Source organism: Mobula hypostoma, chromosome 17 (genome assembly GCF_963921235.1).
Source record: "Mobula hypostoma chromosome 17, sMobHyp1.1, whole genome shotgun sequence".
Lineage (NCBI taxonomy): Eukaryota > Metazoa > Chordata > Chondrichthyes > Myliobatiformes > Myliobatidae > Mobula > Mobula hypostoma.
In genome coordinates, this window is record NC_086113.1 from 11,832,397 (window position 1) to 11,845,156 (window position 12,760).

The 12,760-nt window shown below is 36.4% G+C and overlaps 1 protein-coding gene across 8 annotated transcripts in view; it reads left to right on the forward strand.

Annotated features, from left to right (window-relative positions):
* Positions 1 to 12,760, forward strand: part of LOC134357845 (heterogeneous nuclear ribonucleoproteins A2/B1-like) — a 35,319-nt gene that overhangs the window by 9,777 nt on the left and 12,782 nt on the right. For 2 of the 8 annotated variants that reach the window (XR_010020739.1, XM_063069554.1), the window contains exons 6-10: positions 510 to 587; positions 677 to 742; positions 4,389 to 4,469; positions 8,804 to 8,923; positions 11,171 to 11,240. Coding sequence is in view for 7 of the 8 variants with exons in the window: in XM_063069554.1 (XP_062925624.1) it covers positions 510 to 587; positions 677 to 742; positions 4,389 to 4,469; positions 8,804 to 8,923; positions 11,171 to 11,217 (392 nt within the window). In the remaining variant the exon portion in view is untranslated. Of the gene's footprint in view, positions 1 to 509; positions 588 to 676; positions 743 to 4,388; positions 4,470 to 8,803; positions 8,924 to 11,170; positions 11,241 to 11,598; positions 12,758 to 12,760 lie in introns of those variants that run through there. The other 6 variants (XM_063069553.1, XM_063069557.1, XM_063069556.1 and 3 more) reach the window with 6 other exon arrangements.

Genomic DNA, 12,760 nt, shown 5'->3' on the forward strand with positions numbered 1-12,760 from the left:
CTCCAGGGATATACGTGGGTCTGGTCTCCTACTTTAAGGAAGTATTTGTGAGAGATTTGCCATATTGAATCTGGAGTGCAGTTGTTCGGGACTGGTATGAAATTGCTTGAATGATATAGTAAGCAGGAATACCTTGTATTTCTTCAAAAGAATGAGAGGGTGGTCCTTTGTAATAAACCAAATTCTTCTCTGGCTTCAATGGATAAGTACAGGAATTATTTTACCTCATCTTGTAATAAGTGCTAGGTCTTTCCAAGCAGATGAGGTTTTTCTCCAGATGAATTACTGGTTCCTTAAGGTGTCCAAAACAGTTGAGTTGAATATATTCTGGAAAGAGATTTAGATTTTTAGATATTAAGGCTATCTTGGATTTAGTAAAGGTTGTGCTCAGGTAAGAGATTGGTCATCATCTAATTGCCTGTTGAGCAGAATGGCTGTATTTTTTTTTTGTTCTACATTTTTGGTATTCCATTGCAAAACAATATAAATAATAATATTGTAAATGGCAGGTGGTGGTGGATTTAGAGGAGATGGTCGTGGTGGCAATTATCCTATGGGACGTGGTGGAAACTTCGGAGGTGGCCCTAGTAAGCTTTTTAAAATATGTTTGCTTATTAACATAACCATTCATTTATTATTTTGCAGTGTCTGTCTTTTAAGTTTTGTTTTCTTGTTGCAGATGGATTTGGAGGTGGTCGTGGTTTTGGCGATGGTCCTGGTTTCAATGGTTATGGTGGAGGTAGTAAGTTTATTCAAAGTACTGTTCGTGCTTTATTTTACTCTGACCCGCCCTTCCTCAAAGATGTTGGTTTTTGGGCTAGAGAATGATTCCAGTTGATTTTTCAACATGTTACCATTTGAGGAGATACGTTGTGGTTGTACTACTGAATGCAACCACCATGATTATGCAGTATTTCTTTTGTATATGTTTTTATAAATAGTCTTATTTTTGAATGGGGTAATGGGGGAAAGCAGCAGAGTGGCCGTATCCTTAGCAGTGTTTGTATTGTGTATCACTTTGAGTAGTAGTAATGAGTAAGCTTGCCTGAGAAATTCTTAGTTGCAGTTCCCTCATACTATTTATTTTGAGTGAGAACATGTAATTCTTTCTACTGGGGTGCATGATCTGTGTATTTCAACCTTAATTTTCCTTTGCCAAATTTTCACCTACCTACTCAACTTGTATACATCTTCAATGTGGGATGCCCTTGCTCCAATTTTCATGTTGTCCATAAATTCCTTGCACTCTAGCTCTCCCCCCCCCCCACCCCAAGTCATTAATAATTAAGAGCCAAGAGTTGATCCATGGTTCATTCCATGAGAGAGATCTTTAGTCTGGTGGGGGTGGGGGAACTCAATGATAACAATGTTTCACTTCGAGTGGACAGACATTTCTCCAATAGTATGAACTCTTGTTAGACCATTTTTTAATGTGATAACTTACCAAGTGTCTGGAAATCCAAATACACTTACCTACGTTTCCCTTTTTTGACTCCAGTTCTGTCCTTTTAACGTCTGTTTCCTTGCAACCTGTTAAACTTCACTGAACGTATAGCCAAAATCTTGATAAACTCTGACTTTAAGTTTCTGGCCTTTTGAATCCTTTAATGACATCATACTTGCAGTTTCCAATCTACTGGTATGCTTCAGGAACTCAACAACTTCATCTAAAAGGGTTTGTAGCTATTGTCTTAAGAAAAATCACACGTTAACAGGTTTCTGCTAACTTGTGTGATTTTAAACTACATCAGTTTTTTCCAATGCTGTGTCATTTGTGATGGGGATGGTTACAATTTCTTCTATCTTAGTTAACAGTACTGTAGCAACCAAACCAAAATCAAAATGAACTCCTACAAGTAGCTTTGAAATATTTGCACTATGAAGATTGATGCAAGGTATTGGTTTAAGTTATTTACCATATCCTTGTTTTCTGTTACTCCTAATTTTATTCTGGAGTTCCACAGTTGGATACCTACTTTTTTTTTGTGACTGTAGCAACACTTGTTAATTATATTGATTTAATCATGCTTTATCAATTAGTTTCATTTTCTTTCTGATTCCTGAAAATTGCAGATCTCTGGCCAGTTAATTATTCCATTTTATATTTTAATCTTTTCCTTTACCCTAGTTAATGGAAGGTTGATCATTTTCATAAAATTGTTCTTTAATAGAGGTAAATTGCTGGTGACTGATATAACAGTTTCTCATGTCTGTTGATACACTGACCATTCCTGTAGCATGTTTTCCCTGGTCCACTTAAGATAGCTTTTCATTTTTTGTTACTTTCTTCTTTTGGGGATGCTGGTTTTGGATTCCTTGTATCTCCTTAATCTTTATTTGGAATTCTACTATGGTGTAATCACTGCTCCTGAGGATCCTTAATTAAATGTAAGCTTGCCTTGAATCCTGTCTCTTTACAATCTAAAATAAGCTGTGATCAGCAAACAAACAAATCGGGCTATGTCCACACTAGACTGGATAAATCCGTAACCGAAGTTTTTTCTTTGTTTTGACCCTCTGTCCACTGAAACGGCGTTTTCCTCCCCCCAAAGACGGAGCTTTTCAGAAACATTCTCCAGAGTGAGTAAGTCTGAAAACACCTAATATCCAGAGTAGTGTGTACAGGGTAACCGGCTATTTTTTAAAACCGCTGTCATGACGTGCCGGAACAAATGGTAGTGGCAGCGCGGCATTTCATTGTTTTCTTGAACGCAACCTCCAACACCGCAACAATATCTTGACAATAGATGTGTAACCGCCTAATGTAACATTGTATGGAAATACAAGATAACACTGATGCAGACATGTTTTATACATTTAACAACGTGCTTTATTAATGTATTGCTTGTGCAAACATTCAATAGATACAATTGTCACTTTTGCCCAGTAACTCATTTTACTGCACATGTTAAATACAGCAAAATAATACACAAAGACATGGCAAAAGTAAAAGCAAACAAAAGAGGGAACAGCAAATTTCACTTTTGCCCAGTAACAAGCTTTATTGCATTTAGTTGTAGCTGTCATCCCTTTCATTGGTGAAGAGACTATGGCTGTAGGAAATGTTTCTGGACAAACGCGCACCAAGTATACCGTTTCCTCTTCGCTTGTTTTCTGTGTGTCCTGTGCATGCCCAGTAGGAGGAGATTCACCCCAATATCCGTTTTAATGTGGATGGAGGTATTTTCAAAAACACCTAGTGTGGACGCCCCTTGTTTTTACGCAAAACCGGTGTTTTCAAAATTATCCGGTCTAGTGTGTATGTAGCCTCAGATGCTGGAAATCAAAGTAATACACAATGCTGGATGAATCCTCTGGCATTTTGTGTATTAATCTCTGATCAGGTTGTTTCTGAATCATTGCTCAAAGTAGTGGTTACTAATGCATTCAGTTCCTCAGTGCTTCCTTGGTAGACTGAGATTGCCTGTAATCACAGTTCTTTCCTTGTTTGCCTCTTGATAATTCCCTGTTTCTGCTTTGACCCATTGTGAGGCAACATGCTGGAGGCCGACAGTTCAATCCCACTGTTTTCGTTCTCATTTTATATTATTTCCATTCAAACTAATTGTGCATTAATCCACATTATCTTTATTGCTGCTCACTGTTGAAATCTTCCTTGCTCTTCAGCACGGCTCCACTTTTCCAGTTTTGCCTCTTTTAAGACGTCAATTACATGTCTCAATTTTGTGTCATCAACATGCAGCAGGTGTTATTAATAATTTAGATTAAGCTTCTGTCAAAACATGTTACGTATTTTTTTTCTCCTTCCTGTCAGGATTTTATTTTCTCAAGCGCTCTCTTGATTAACCTTGCAGTCAAGCGGCACAGACTTTAAATTTTGCGTGTTACTACTTTGGATAAACATTAGTGGTTTTCCTTCCAACTAAAAATGAAGAGACATTTTAACTATTCAAATAAGTAGTGGGGATCATTTAATAACTTTCAACTTAGTGTATTTTTGCATTTAAGAAATGATGACAAATACTTCTGCATGATTGTCAGAATTCTGGTCAGATCAAATAATATGCTGCACTTCAAAAAGATAGGATTTTTTAATTTGTAAATATTTTGGAAGGTATTGAAGCTTTCCAGTTACAGTGCCCATTTTTAAGAAAAAGAATGAGCAGATCTGCAGGTTGGCACATGAGGAAACCAATGTTTGGTTTGGATCCTTGTTTCTTCTGGGTCAACATTAAGCTGTTTTCTTCCAGGTTTGATTAAATATAAGTTGAATATCTGCATCTTTCCTTTTTCAAATAAAACTCTTATTTCCATTCATTATGGATGCATTTTAAATGCACAGTTTGAGCCAGTTGAATCTTGCTTTGTTTTGCTCTGCCGTTAAATAGCTTGCCAAATTCACCCAACTATTTGTTTCTACCATTAAGGTGGTAACTTTGGCGGTGGCCCTGGATATGGTGGAGGATTTGGCCATCAGGGTGGTGGCTATGATGGTGGAAATTATGGAGGTGAGTACTTTACAACTGCTGTTAAGTTTTAAGAAAATGTTTCTGGTCCCTGGAAGGTGTTAGAAGATAAAGTTGCCATGTTAATTACTAAAATTGTACAGAACTGAGGTAACAGAAAATTTATTTTTGAACTGAATTGAGTAATGCTATAGTTTCTAAAATGTTTTCCTCTCAATTTAGAGATAATATTCAAGAAGTTACTTAACAGAAATTCTGAATTAAGCTATTCCCTGGGTAGCCTTTACATCCTGCAAATGAGTTTGAGGTACTTCTGAAATATACACAAGAACACCTTGCATTGAAATTGAAAGAGAAAATTAAATGATAGGAAAAAATTGAGGAAACCAATTCTGAGCATTAAATAAGAATTATAATAATGGTGCAGCTGATAGAACTCTCTTGTGGCCACTGCAACCCATAAAACTAAACCTTGCTGTCTATGTTGGGTTTACACATTTGTCTAATCCGGCACCACTGGGACCTGAGGAGTGCCGGACTAGTGGAAATGTTGAATTACAGAAGGATCACATTAAGCAGTAGCTAACCGCCTCAACATACCTTTAAAATATCATGTAAATCAGTACAAGTTAGATAATGAAACAGAAATATTAAATGAATAGCAAATGAAATTTTAATAAAGTAATATACTGTACAGGCGCAGATAAAATAAAGGATAGAGGTAAATGTACGGGAATTATACAGAAAAGTTGAGCACTTCTAAAGTGAGACATTTAAAATACCTTCAGGCAAAGTTACATGTCTGCAACTGTGGTGTTGTCAGGATCATCAACATCTTCATCTTGAAAAATGAGTGAAGCATCAGGAACTGGTGCTGAAACTGGCACAACAATTTTTTCAAAAATTGTTGATGTTGGTGGCAGCACATCTGGGTGAGCTGAAGTTGATGGTACTGGATTTTGAAATGTTAGCTTCCCTGTTGCACTTTTTTAAGCAATTTTTTGAACGCATCTTCCAAGGTAAGCTGTTCCATATATTTTGGTCTCTCTCTGGTTAGCTTATCCTGCCGCATATAAACTTATTAGTTCTTGCTCAGTTATAAAATATCGTTGCTCTAATCCTTCTAGCAATTCACTTGTCAACTTAATTAGCCTGTTAATAGAAAGTCTCTCTGCTACAACTTCCTCGTCTTCATCACTGCTTTCTCCTTCAATTGTCTTCCCTCTCTGGATGTACAACCATCTACACAATTTCCAAGTCAGTGTAATGATGAACAGTAGGCTCATCCTCATCTTTATTCATCCATTCTTCAACATTATCATCATTGAATCTTGATGCAAGATCCTTGGCAGCAGGATTAGTTAGCTCTTGAGCAAAAGAAAGCAGTTCAAGTATCATCTGTTTTTCCTTGGAAACTCTAAAGCCTGTAAAGTTGTTTCCAGTGTCTTCACTGGCTGCAGACTCAAAACATTGAACCTATTTTTTTATATCGTACACTGTGGGAGAGCCAATGTTGTAACACTCGCACAAGCTTTTCACCAATACACCACTGTCCAGTTTTTTTTTCAAGAGTTCGACCTTATCGTTAATGGATAATGTGTTTATGCTTCACAGCACGAGGTGCATTTCCGTCACTTACTGGGCCCACAATTGGGGCTAAAAATGAACCAATGATATTAATAAATGCAGGAAAACAAGCAGGAATCACCTGTCTGTGCTTACAGGAGCACGCCAACATGTGAATAGATCTAGCACAACAAAAAGAATGCACAGCAGATTGGTACGGTCGCCTGGGAAATTTGAAATTACAGATGCTCAGAAAATCTGAAATCAGTGCTGGATTATCGAAGGAACCAGATTACAGTTAGTTGGATTAGTGAAGGTGGACTGTATAAATTGACCCTAGTGTATAGGCCAATGGCAGAAATCAATGCTTGATGGTCACAAGGAAATAGAGGTGTCTGGACCCTCAAGCACGTCCCATCATTCCATATGATGGTTTCAGGTTTGCATCTGAATAGTTTATTTCAGTGCCAGTTTCAGTTCCCTGATATTTTTTTTAAAAAATCATCTAATACCTCCCCGATCTTGTTTTAACCCTCAGAGGTAGAGAATGCCAGTGCTGCTTCACCCCCTGAGAAGGAATTCCTCTGCACCTCAGTGTAAATTGACCACCCCTATAACATTTTAGTGCGGGCATCTCAGCATCAGCCCTGACTAAAGATGTTAAGTTCAAAATCATATTTTAAAGCAAAGAGTACAATTTTCATTAACTCATCATGGTGTTGGCAGATGTAACTTAATCCTTGACAAGTATGAGATTATGCATTTTTGAAAGACATAGAATAAGTTTGGTTATATGTAAAATGTTAGGAATATTGATGAATGGGGAGACCTTGGGGTACAAGTCTAGGTCCCTGAAGGTGGCAACACAGGTAGATAGGTCATGACACGGAATATAAATTCTGGGTGGTTGTAACTTTTGGAAATGTTAGATTGCTTGACTGTTTGGTTTAGTTTAATCACCACACTCAAGTGATTACTCTGGCAAGAGTGCACAAGGGGTTCACCAGGATATTGCTTTGATTCGAGAACTTCAGTTATGAGGAGAGGTTAAGTATGCTGGGTTTTTTTTCCTGGAGAGAAAAACGGGTGATTATTTTTTTAAAAAGTACACATTTGTAAGAGACATAGATAAGTAAGATGAGCATTTTTTTTCTTCAGGTAGTTTATAAAAAAACAAAAGTGTGTACTTAAAAGGTGAGAGGAAAGAATTTTTAAGGGAATTTGGTGAGTTTTATACTGAAGTAGAAATCATGAATTCTCTTTCAGAGGAGTTACTGGAGTTAGATTCAGTCATTGTTCAGTGGTCATTTGGAATGCATATAAACAAGGTATAGAAGACCTTGTATGGGCAAAATGGATTAGTGCAGATTAACAAAAGTGTTGGCATGAACAGGGAGAGTCATAAAGCCCATTTCTGTGCTGTATAACTTGCTTTGTATGGTAGAGAATCTTATCACATACCTATAATTGCTTAGTGAATTTCTTCTGGACTGTCTACTGTTGGCATTGGAGAAACAATGAGGACAAAATTGTATCCAGTACACTAAATGTGGCCTCATCAACATTCTGTAGAATGCTAGCAACACCATTTCTAAATTCAAACCCCTTTGCAATGAAGACTAGTGTGCCATTTGTCATAATACTTGGTCTACTTTTATGTTAGCTTTATTTCATATGCAAGAATACCTAGATATCTACTCATTTGCTGTGTTTTTCTTCAGATAATACTTCTGATTTCTCTTGCTAAGCTGCAGGATGTCACAAAATTCTATTTGCCATGTTTACATCTCTTCATTCAACCCATCCACATGAGCAATATGTTCCTAATACAGCATGCCCTCCAACTTCTTTTGTTGTCAGCAAACTTGTGAAGCTGAATGGTCTGCTCCTCCTTTTGAATCATTAATATAGTTAGAAAATTGTTTGGGACCAAGAACAGATGTTTCTTCTGGTTGTATCCTTCCAGCACAAAAGACATTTGTTCTGACTGTCTTTTGTATGATTACCAAACTTCAATACTGCAAGTTCGTGTTGTACCCCAGCCTTGTGTGAGACTTTACCAAAACCTAGATATCCAGATATACTGCAGTTACAGTTCCCCTTCTGTTCATTGCTTGTTGTATCCCCAAGAGTACAAATACTTTTTTCCTGTTTGATTGCATTTTACTCCTAAATGGCTAGCTATTTTCTTAAGCCATGGATTCTAGCGTCTTGCTATCAAAGGATGTTAAGGAGATGTCCATCATAAAGGATTTTATAAGTTTTCCCCATGTTTTTTGAATATAGCCAGTTTGGGGTATTTGTTGTGTAATCTTGCATACAGGGAGATACAAAATATTGGTTTAAATCTTCCTTGTTTCCCACTAATGATTCCCCTGTCTCATCTTCCAGGAGTCCCACAGCAGCTGTTGTGAGACAATTCTTTATGCTTCTTTTCCCCTCAGTGTGATGGCGCTTTTCAATTATGTAACTATGTTGGGATTGAGGGCAGATGGAACAGTTGAATTTGCAATAAACTGTCATGAAATAAATGTCCTTCAAGGTCATAATTTTTTTCAATAATTATTGGTGCATGTTTGGATTCCAGACCATTAGAAAGTACAAATGTCCAACTTCAATTTTGCTGTTTAGTGTTTGCATTGATAGTGATTTTTTTGGGGGTGGAGAATCTGCTATGTAAAAGAAAATATGGAAAGATTTGTGATTTTTATGAATGACATTGAAATCTTTTCATAAACACAACAAAGGATAATAGAGTTAATGAAAGGGCTTGAACAAAATATAGTAATCTGCATTTTTTTTAACCTTAGGAAATTTTGGTGGTGGTGGTAACTTCAATGATTTTGGAAATTACAATCATCAGAATTCTAATTTTGGACCAATGAAAGGTGGAAACTTTGGAGGTAGAAATATGGGTGGACCATATGGAGGTAATTTCTCTTGTTACCTTATGGGTAGAAGGTTTATATTGGGAGGTTTGTAATTATTTTTCTTGTCTGGGATGAGAGGTGTTCTTAGAAAGTAGAGTCATGACATTGTTTGCTTTTAAATTCTTGGGTAGATTGCTTTGAGCAGTTCCAAGGTGAAGCTTTTTTCTACTAGAGTAATTTAGCATACCATGAACGAAGTTTGAAAGGTTTGTCTAAACTCCTTCTGTGGATATTAAATTTTGCATTATCAAGGCTGTTTCTGTTCATCTTTACAGCACTCAAATCATAATTTAGAATTAATGTGTTACCTTCCTTTATGCTTATTTAATGGAGCTGGCTATACTGTTACTCAGTGGCAGATCCTTCAGGTGTTGAGAGTGTCAGATCGGTGAGATAATCCTATCCTCAGTCATTGTCTTAACTGGAATTGCTTGACACCTTTTTCAACAGGGAATCACAGTTGTCCCTTAGTTGTCTGCTGCTGGCAGGTTCAACGTTCTTTTCACTACCTTTTGCAGAAAGATGCAGGCTGACTGGGAAAGTTTTCATGAAACTGTTGCAGACTATCAAGAGCTGTCTTTCAAATGTGATGCCACATTATGTTCCTATCTGCTGTATTGGGAATGCATAAGATCCCATAGAGGTTATCTCACTTGTGGTAGCATTATGGGACTTTGCTGTCCACAAATTGATTTTTCATTGGTTATTTTTCAAAGGTGATTTGTGCTGATAAACTTGCAGGTATGCTCATGTCATGACAGTTCTCTTCCATTCTACCCTCTAGCTAGCCTAGTAACGTCTTAATTTTACGGGAGTATTTCAGTCATTAAGTATTTTTTGCTTGTTCAAAATAGAAAATATAACCTGCACAAATAAAGTGTTAACTAGGAATTTAAATTTATTTGCATTTGCACAAATGTCTAGTGTTAAATGTTAATTGCTAAGGTTAAATTACATTAAACGTTGACCTGCTATTGAAAAGAAACGTAGTTCAGTTGTACTTATCACTCCTTACTGAGCAACAGCTTGCATTAAAATCATCTTTATTTCCTTGTAATAATAAAACAAAATTGGAATCCTGTGGCTGAACGGTTGTAATAAGCATTAGTCTTGGACATTTCACTAAAGAAATTTAAGTGTAAACTTGAAGTTTTAATTAGATGAAGTCTTTGTCTTTGAGCCCTTTCAGCTTTGACTTGGATCTTCAAGAAATTAACCAGGACGACAATCAATTTTAAAATGCAATGATATATGAAAATGACTGGCAAAGGAAGGGCAATTTTTGAGAATTTTAAATCGGTGAATAAATTTCAGCATCACTAGAAAAGTTTAAATACTGATTGCTGTGGATCCCTTGCAAATGCTACAAAATTCTCAATTTTTCCTCACAGAATAGCATATGGAATGAGCTGCCAGGGAAAAGATTGGTAGAGACGGGTACAATTAGTGATTTAAAAGACATTTGGATAGAATATTTTCTATATATGGGCAAGTTGGATATGGGCCAGCTATAGGCAAATGGGACTAGCCCAGGAAGGCACTGCAGACTTGGGCAAAAGGGCCTGTTTCCTGTCTTGAATAATGTTTTTTTAAAATTACTATATTTAATTCTGTAGGTTTGTTTGACTTTTGTGTAGATTTAGTGGTTACTTGTTAATTCTGCGTTATTAGATTTTAAAATGAGGACCTTATTAATTGTACTAGATGTAACTTGCCTAAAATCTGAACTCATTGGTTTAAAATATTTGAGAAATTAAATTCTTCAATGATGGTTTAGAATTCTTAACTAATGAACTTGGTATCTTTAGACATTATTTGTTTGGTATTTATAGAAAATACTGGAAGCACTGAAGTCAGGGTAGAATCTGTGGAAGAAAACATGGATGTTTGCTGTTGAAAATCCTTCAAGGGAGCTCGCCTTTTAGTTTAATGCAAATTTCCTAAGTGAAAGTTATTCCCTATTCTTAGGCTAGAACAAAGCTAAATCTTAAAATGTAAATTGCTCAGTGTGCCCAAAGGAAGCTGCTGGTGTTAAGAGGAATTCAAGGCTTTTTTTATCCATGGAAGAGTGGGTGATCCATTGGCATTTGAGAAGGACTAATGATCAATTTACAAGGTTTTCTGCTGTGGCTGAGTTGTGAATTCTGACATGTACAAGGGGAAAAATGAATAGAATATGTACTACAGTGTTTCTGAATGAAAACCTACTTGAATTGGGTAAGCACATTTTTAAAAATTTAATTTTAGGAAACTATGGTGGAGGAGGAGGATTTGGTGGCCGCAACAGATATTAATTTAACAACAACCCATTCCAAGGGTAAGTGTGTGATCCATTCTGAACATTTTACTGTTAATAATACCAGTAGCAAAATATGTAAATTTCAAACATTGACATTAAATGAACCTTTAAATTGTTAAATCTGGAAGGATTCAAGTAATCTTAAAAGATGATTTTCATGTATTTGGAGCAAAGACATGCACAACTATTCATAATTGTAGCAAGTCCTCTGGGGAAGAGTAATGTAGTTAAAGTTATTGTAACTAACTTCTGGAAACATAACATTTGGCAAAAGGGTCTTTGAGGGCTTTGTACCATTTTTATGTTAAATAGATAGTAACATTGGATTTTTGTGATTAACTGCTGCTTACTATTTACCTTTATTTTATTGTAACAGGCATCACTATATAAATAGGGGAGGATGAGAGCCCAGAGTTTACAGGACAGCTGCAGGTTATTCTCTCAGCAAAATTTTAAGGAAAAAATTTTATCTCAGCGGAACATAAAAAGGCAGTGAGATGACGGAAGACTCCAGTGCACAGGCAGAGAAAACCATTTTGTCAATGCTTGGGATTGTTTATTGAGCGGACTCTTGATGTGGAGAAAGGACTGTAAAGATGCCTTGGAGACAGATTTCTAGCTTTTTAATTTTCTTTGCTGTAGTATCTTTGTAGTGTTCTATACAAGTTCCAATGTGGAATTGTTAAGAGTTTGAGGGGATTTTGACTTTTAAATATTCTTAGATGCACTGAGAATTTTGAGAGCTATGAACCAGGATCATGGAGTTATTATATACAGCCTTTCTATGTTAAATATCTGCAGTGTGTAGAGTTTGGAAAATGTTGTATGTCCACAGTAACTTTAATAAAATCCCAAAAAAAAAGAAAAGGGGGTGTGTAATTGTTTTCTTAGGTAGATATTATTGTGGGTGGGTAAATTCCAGCTTTTATCACAGCCAGGGAAATGCAAGGACTGCTAATCAGGCAAAAAGTGCAGAGATGAATCGTCAAGTCCTCAGAATTTAAAAACTGCTAGAACTGGTTTCTGCGAGAAGGAGAGATCGTTAGAACGTATAGATACAGCAGCTACTTCATCGGCCAGGAAAGGCATGATCCGACGTTAAAACAGCAAATGGTTTACACTTCCAAGAAAACAGGTCTAGCACAAGAAGTCTGGACAAAGAAGCCTAATTTCAGCCAGCACTGTTGTAACAGTGAGCGGTATTCATGGATCAAAAGCTTTTACTGCAGTAAATTTAAAGAGGAGGCCAACGAAAACAGATGTGTCTTATAGAGCAGAATAGAGCTAAGCATCAGTTAAACTTCACCATGTAGGTAAGATATTATTTAATTGTCTTTTATTTTACAGAAGTGAAGAGGTGGTCAAAACTTAGCTCATAGAAATCTAGCAGATAATTTTTTTGATATATCAAATTTGTTCTGTTCTATCACGTGGGAATTTATTTACACCAAATTCACTTTGGTGGCTTTCCAATTTGCAAGAACAAAAATAAAATTTCAATCTCTTTGTGCCTAACTAATAACATTTCTATGCCATTT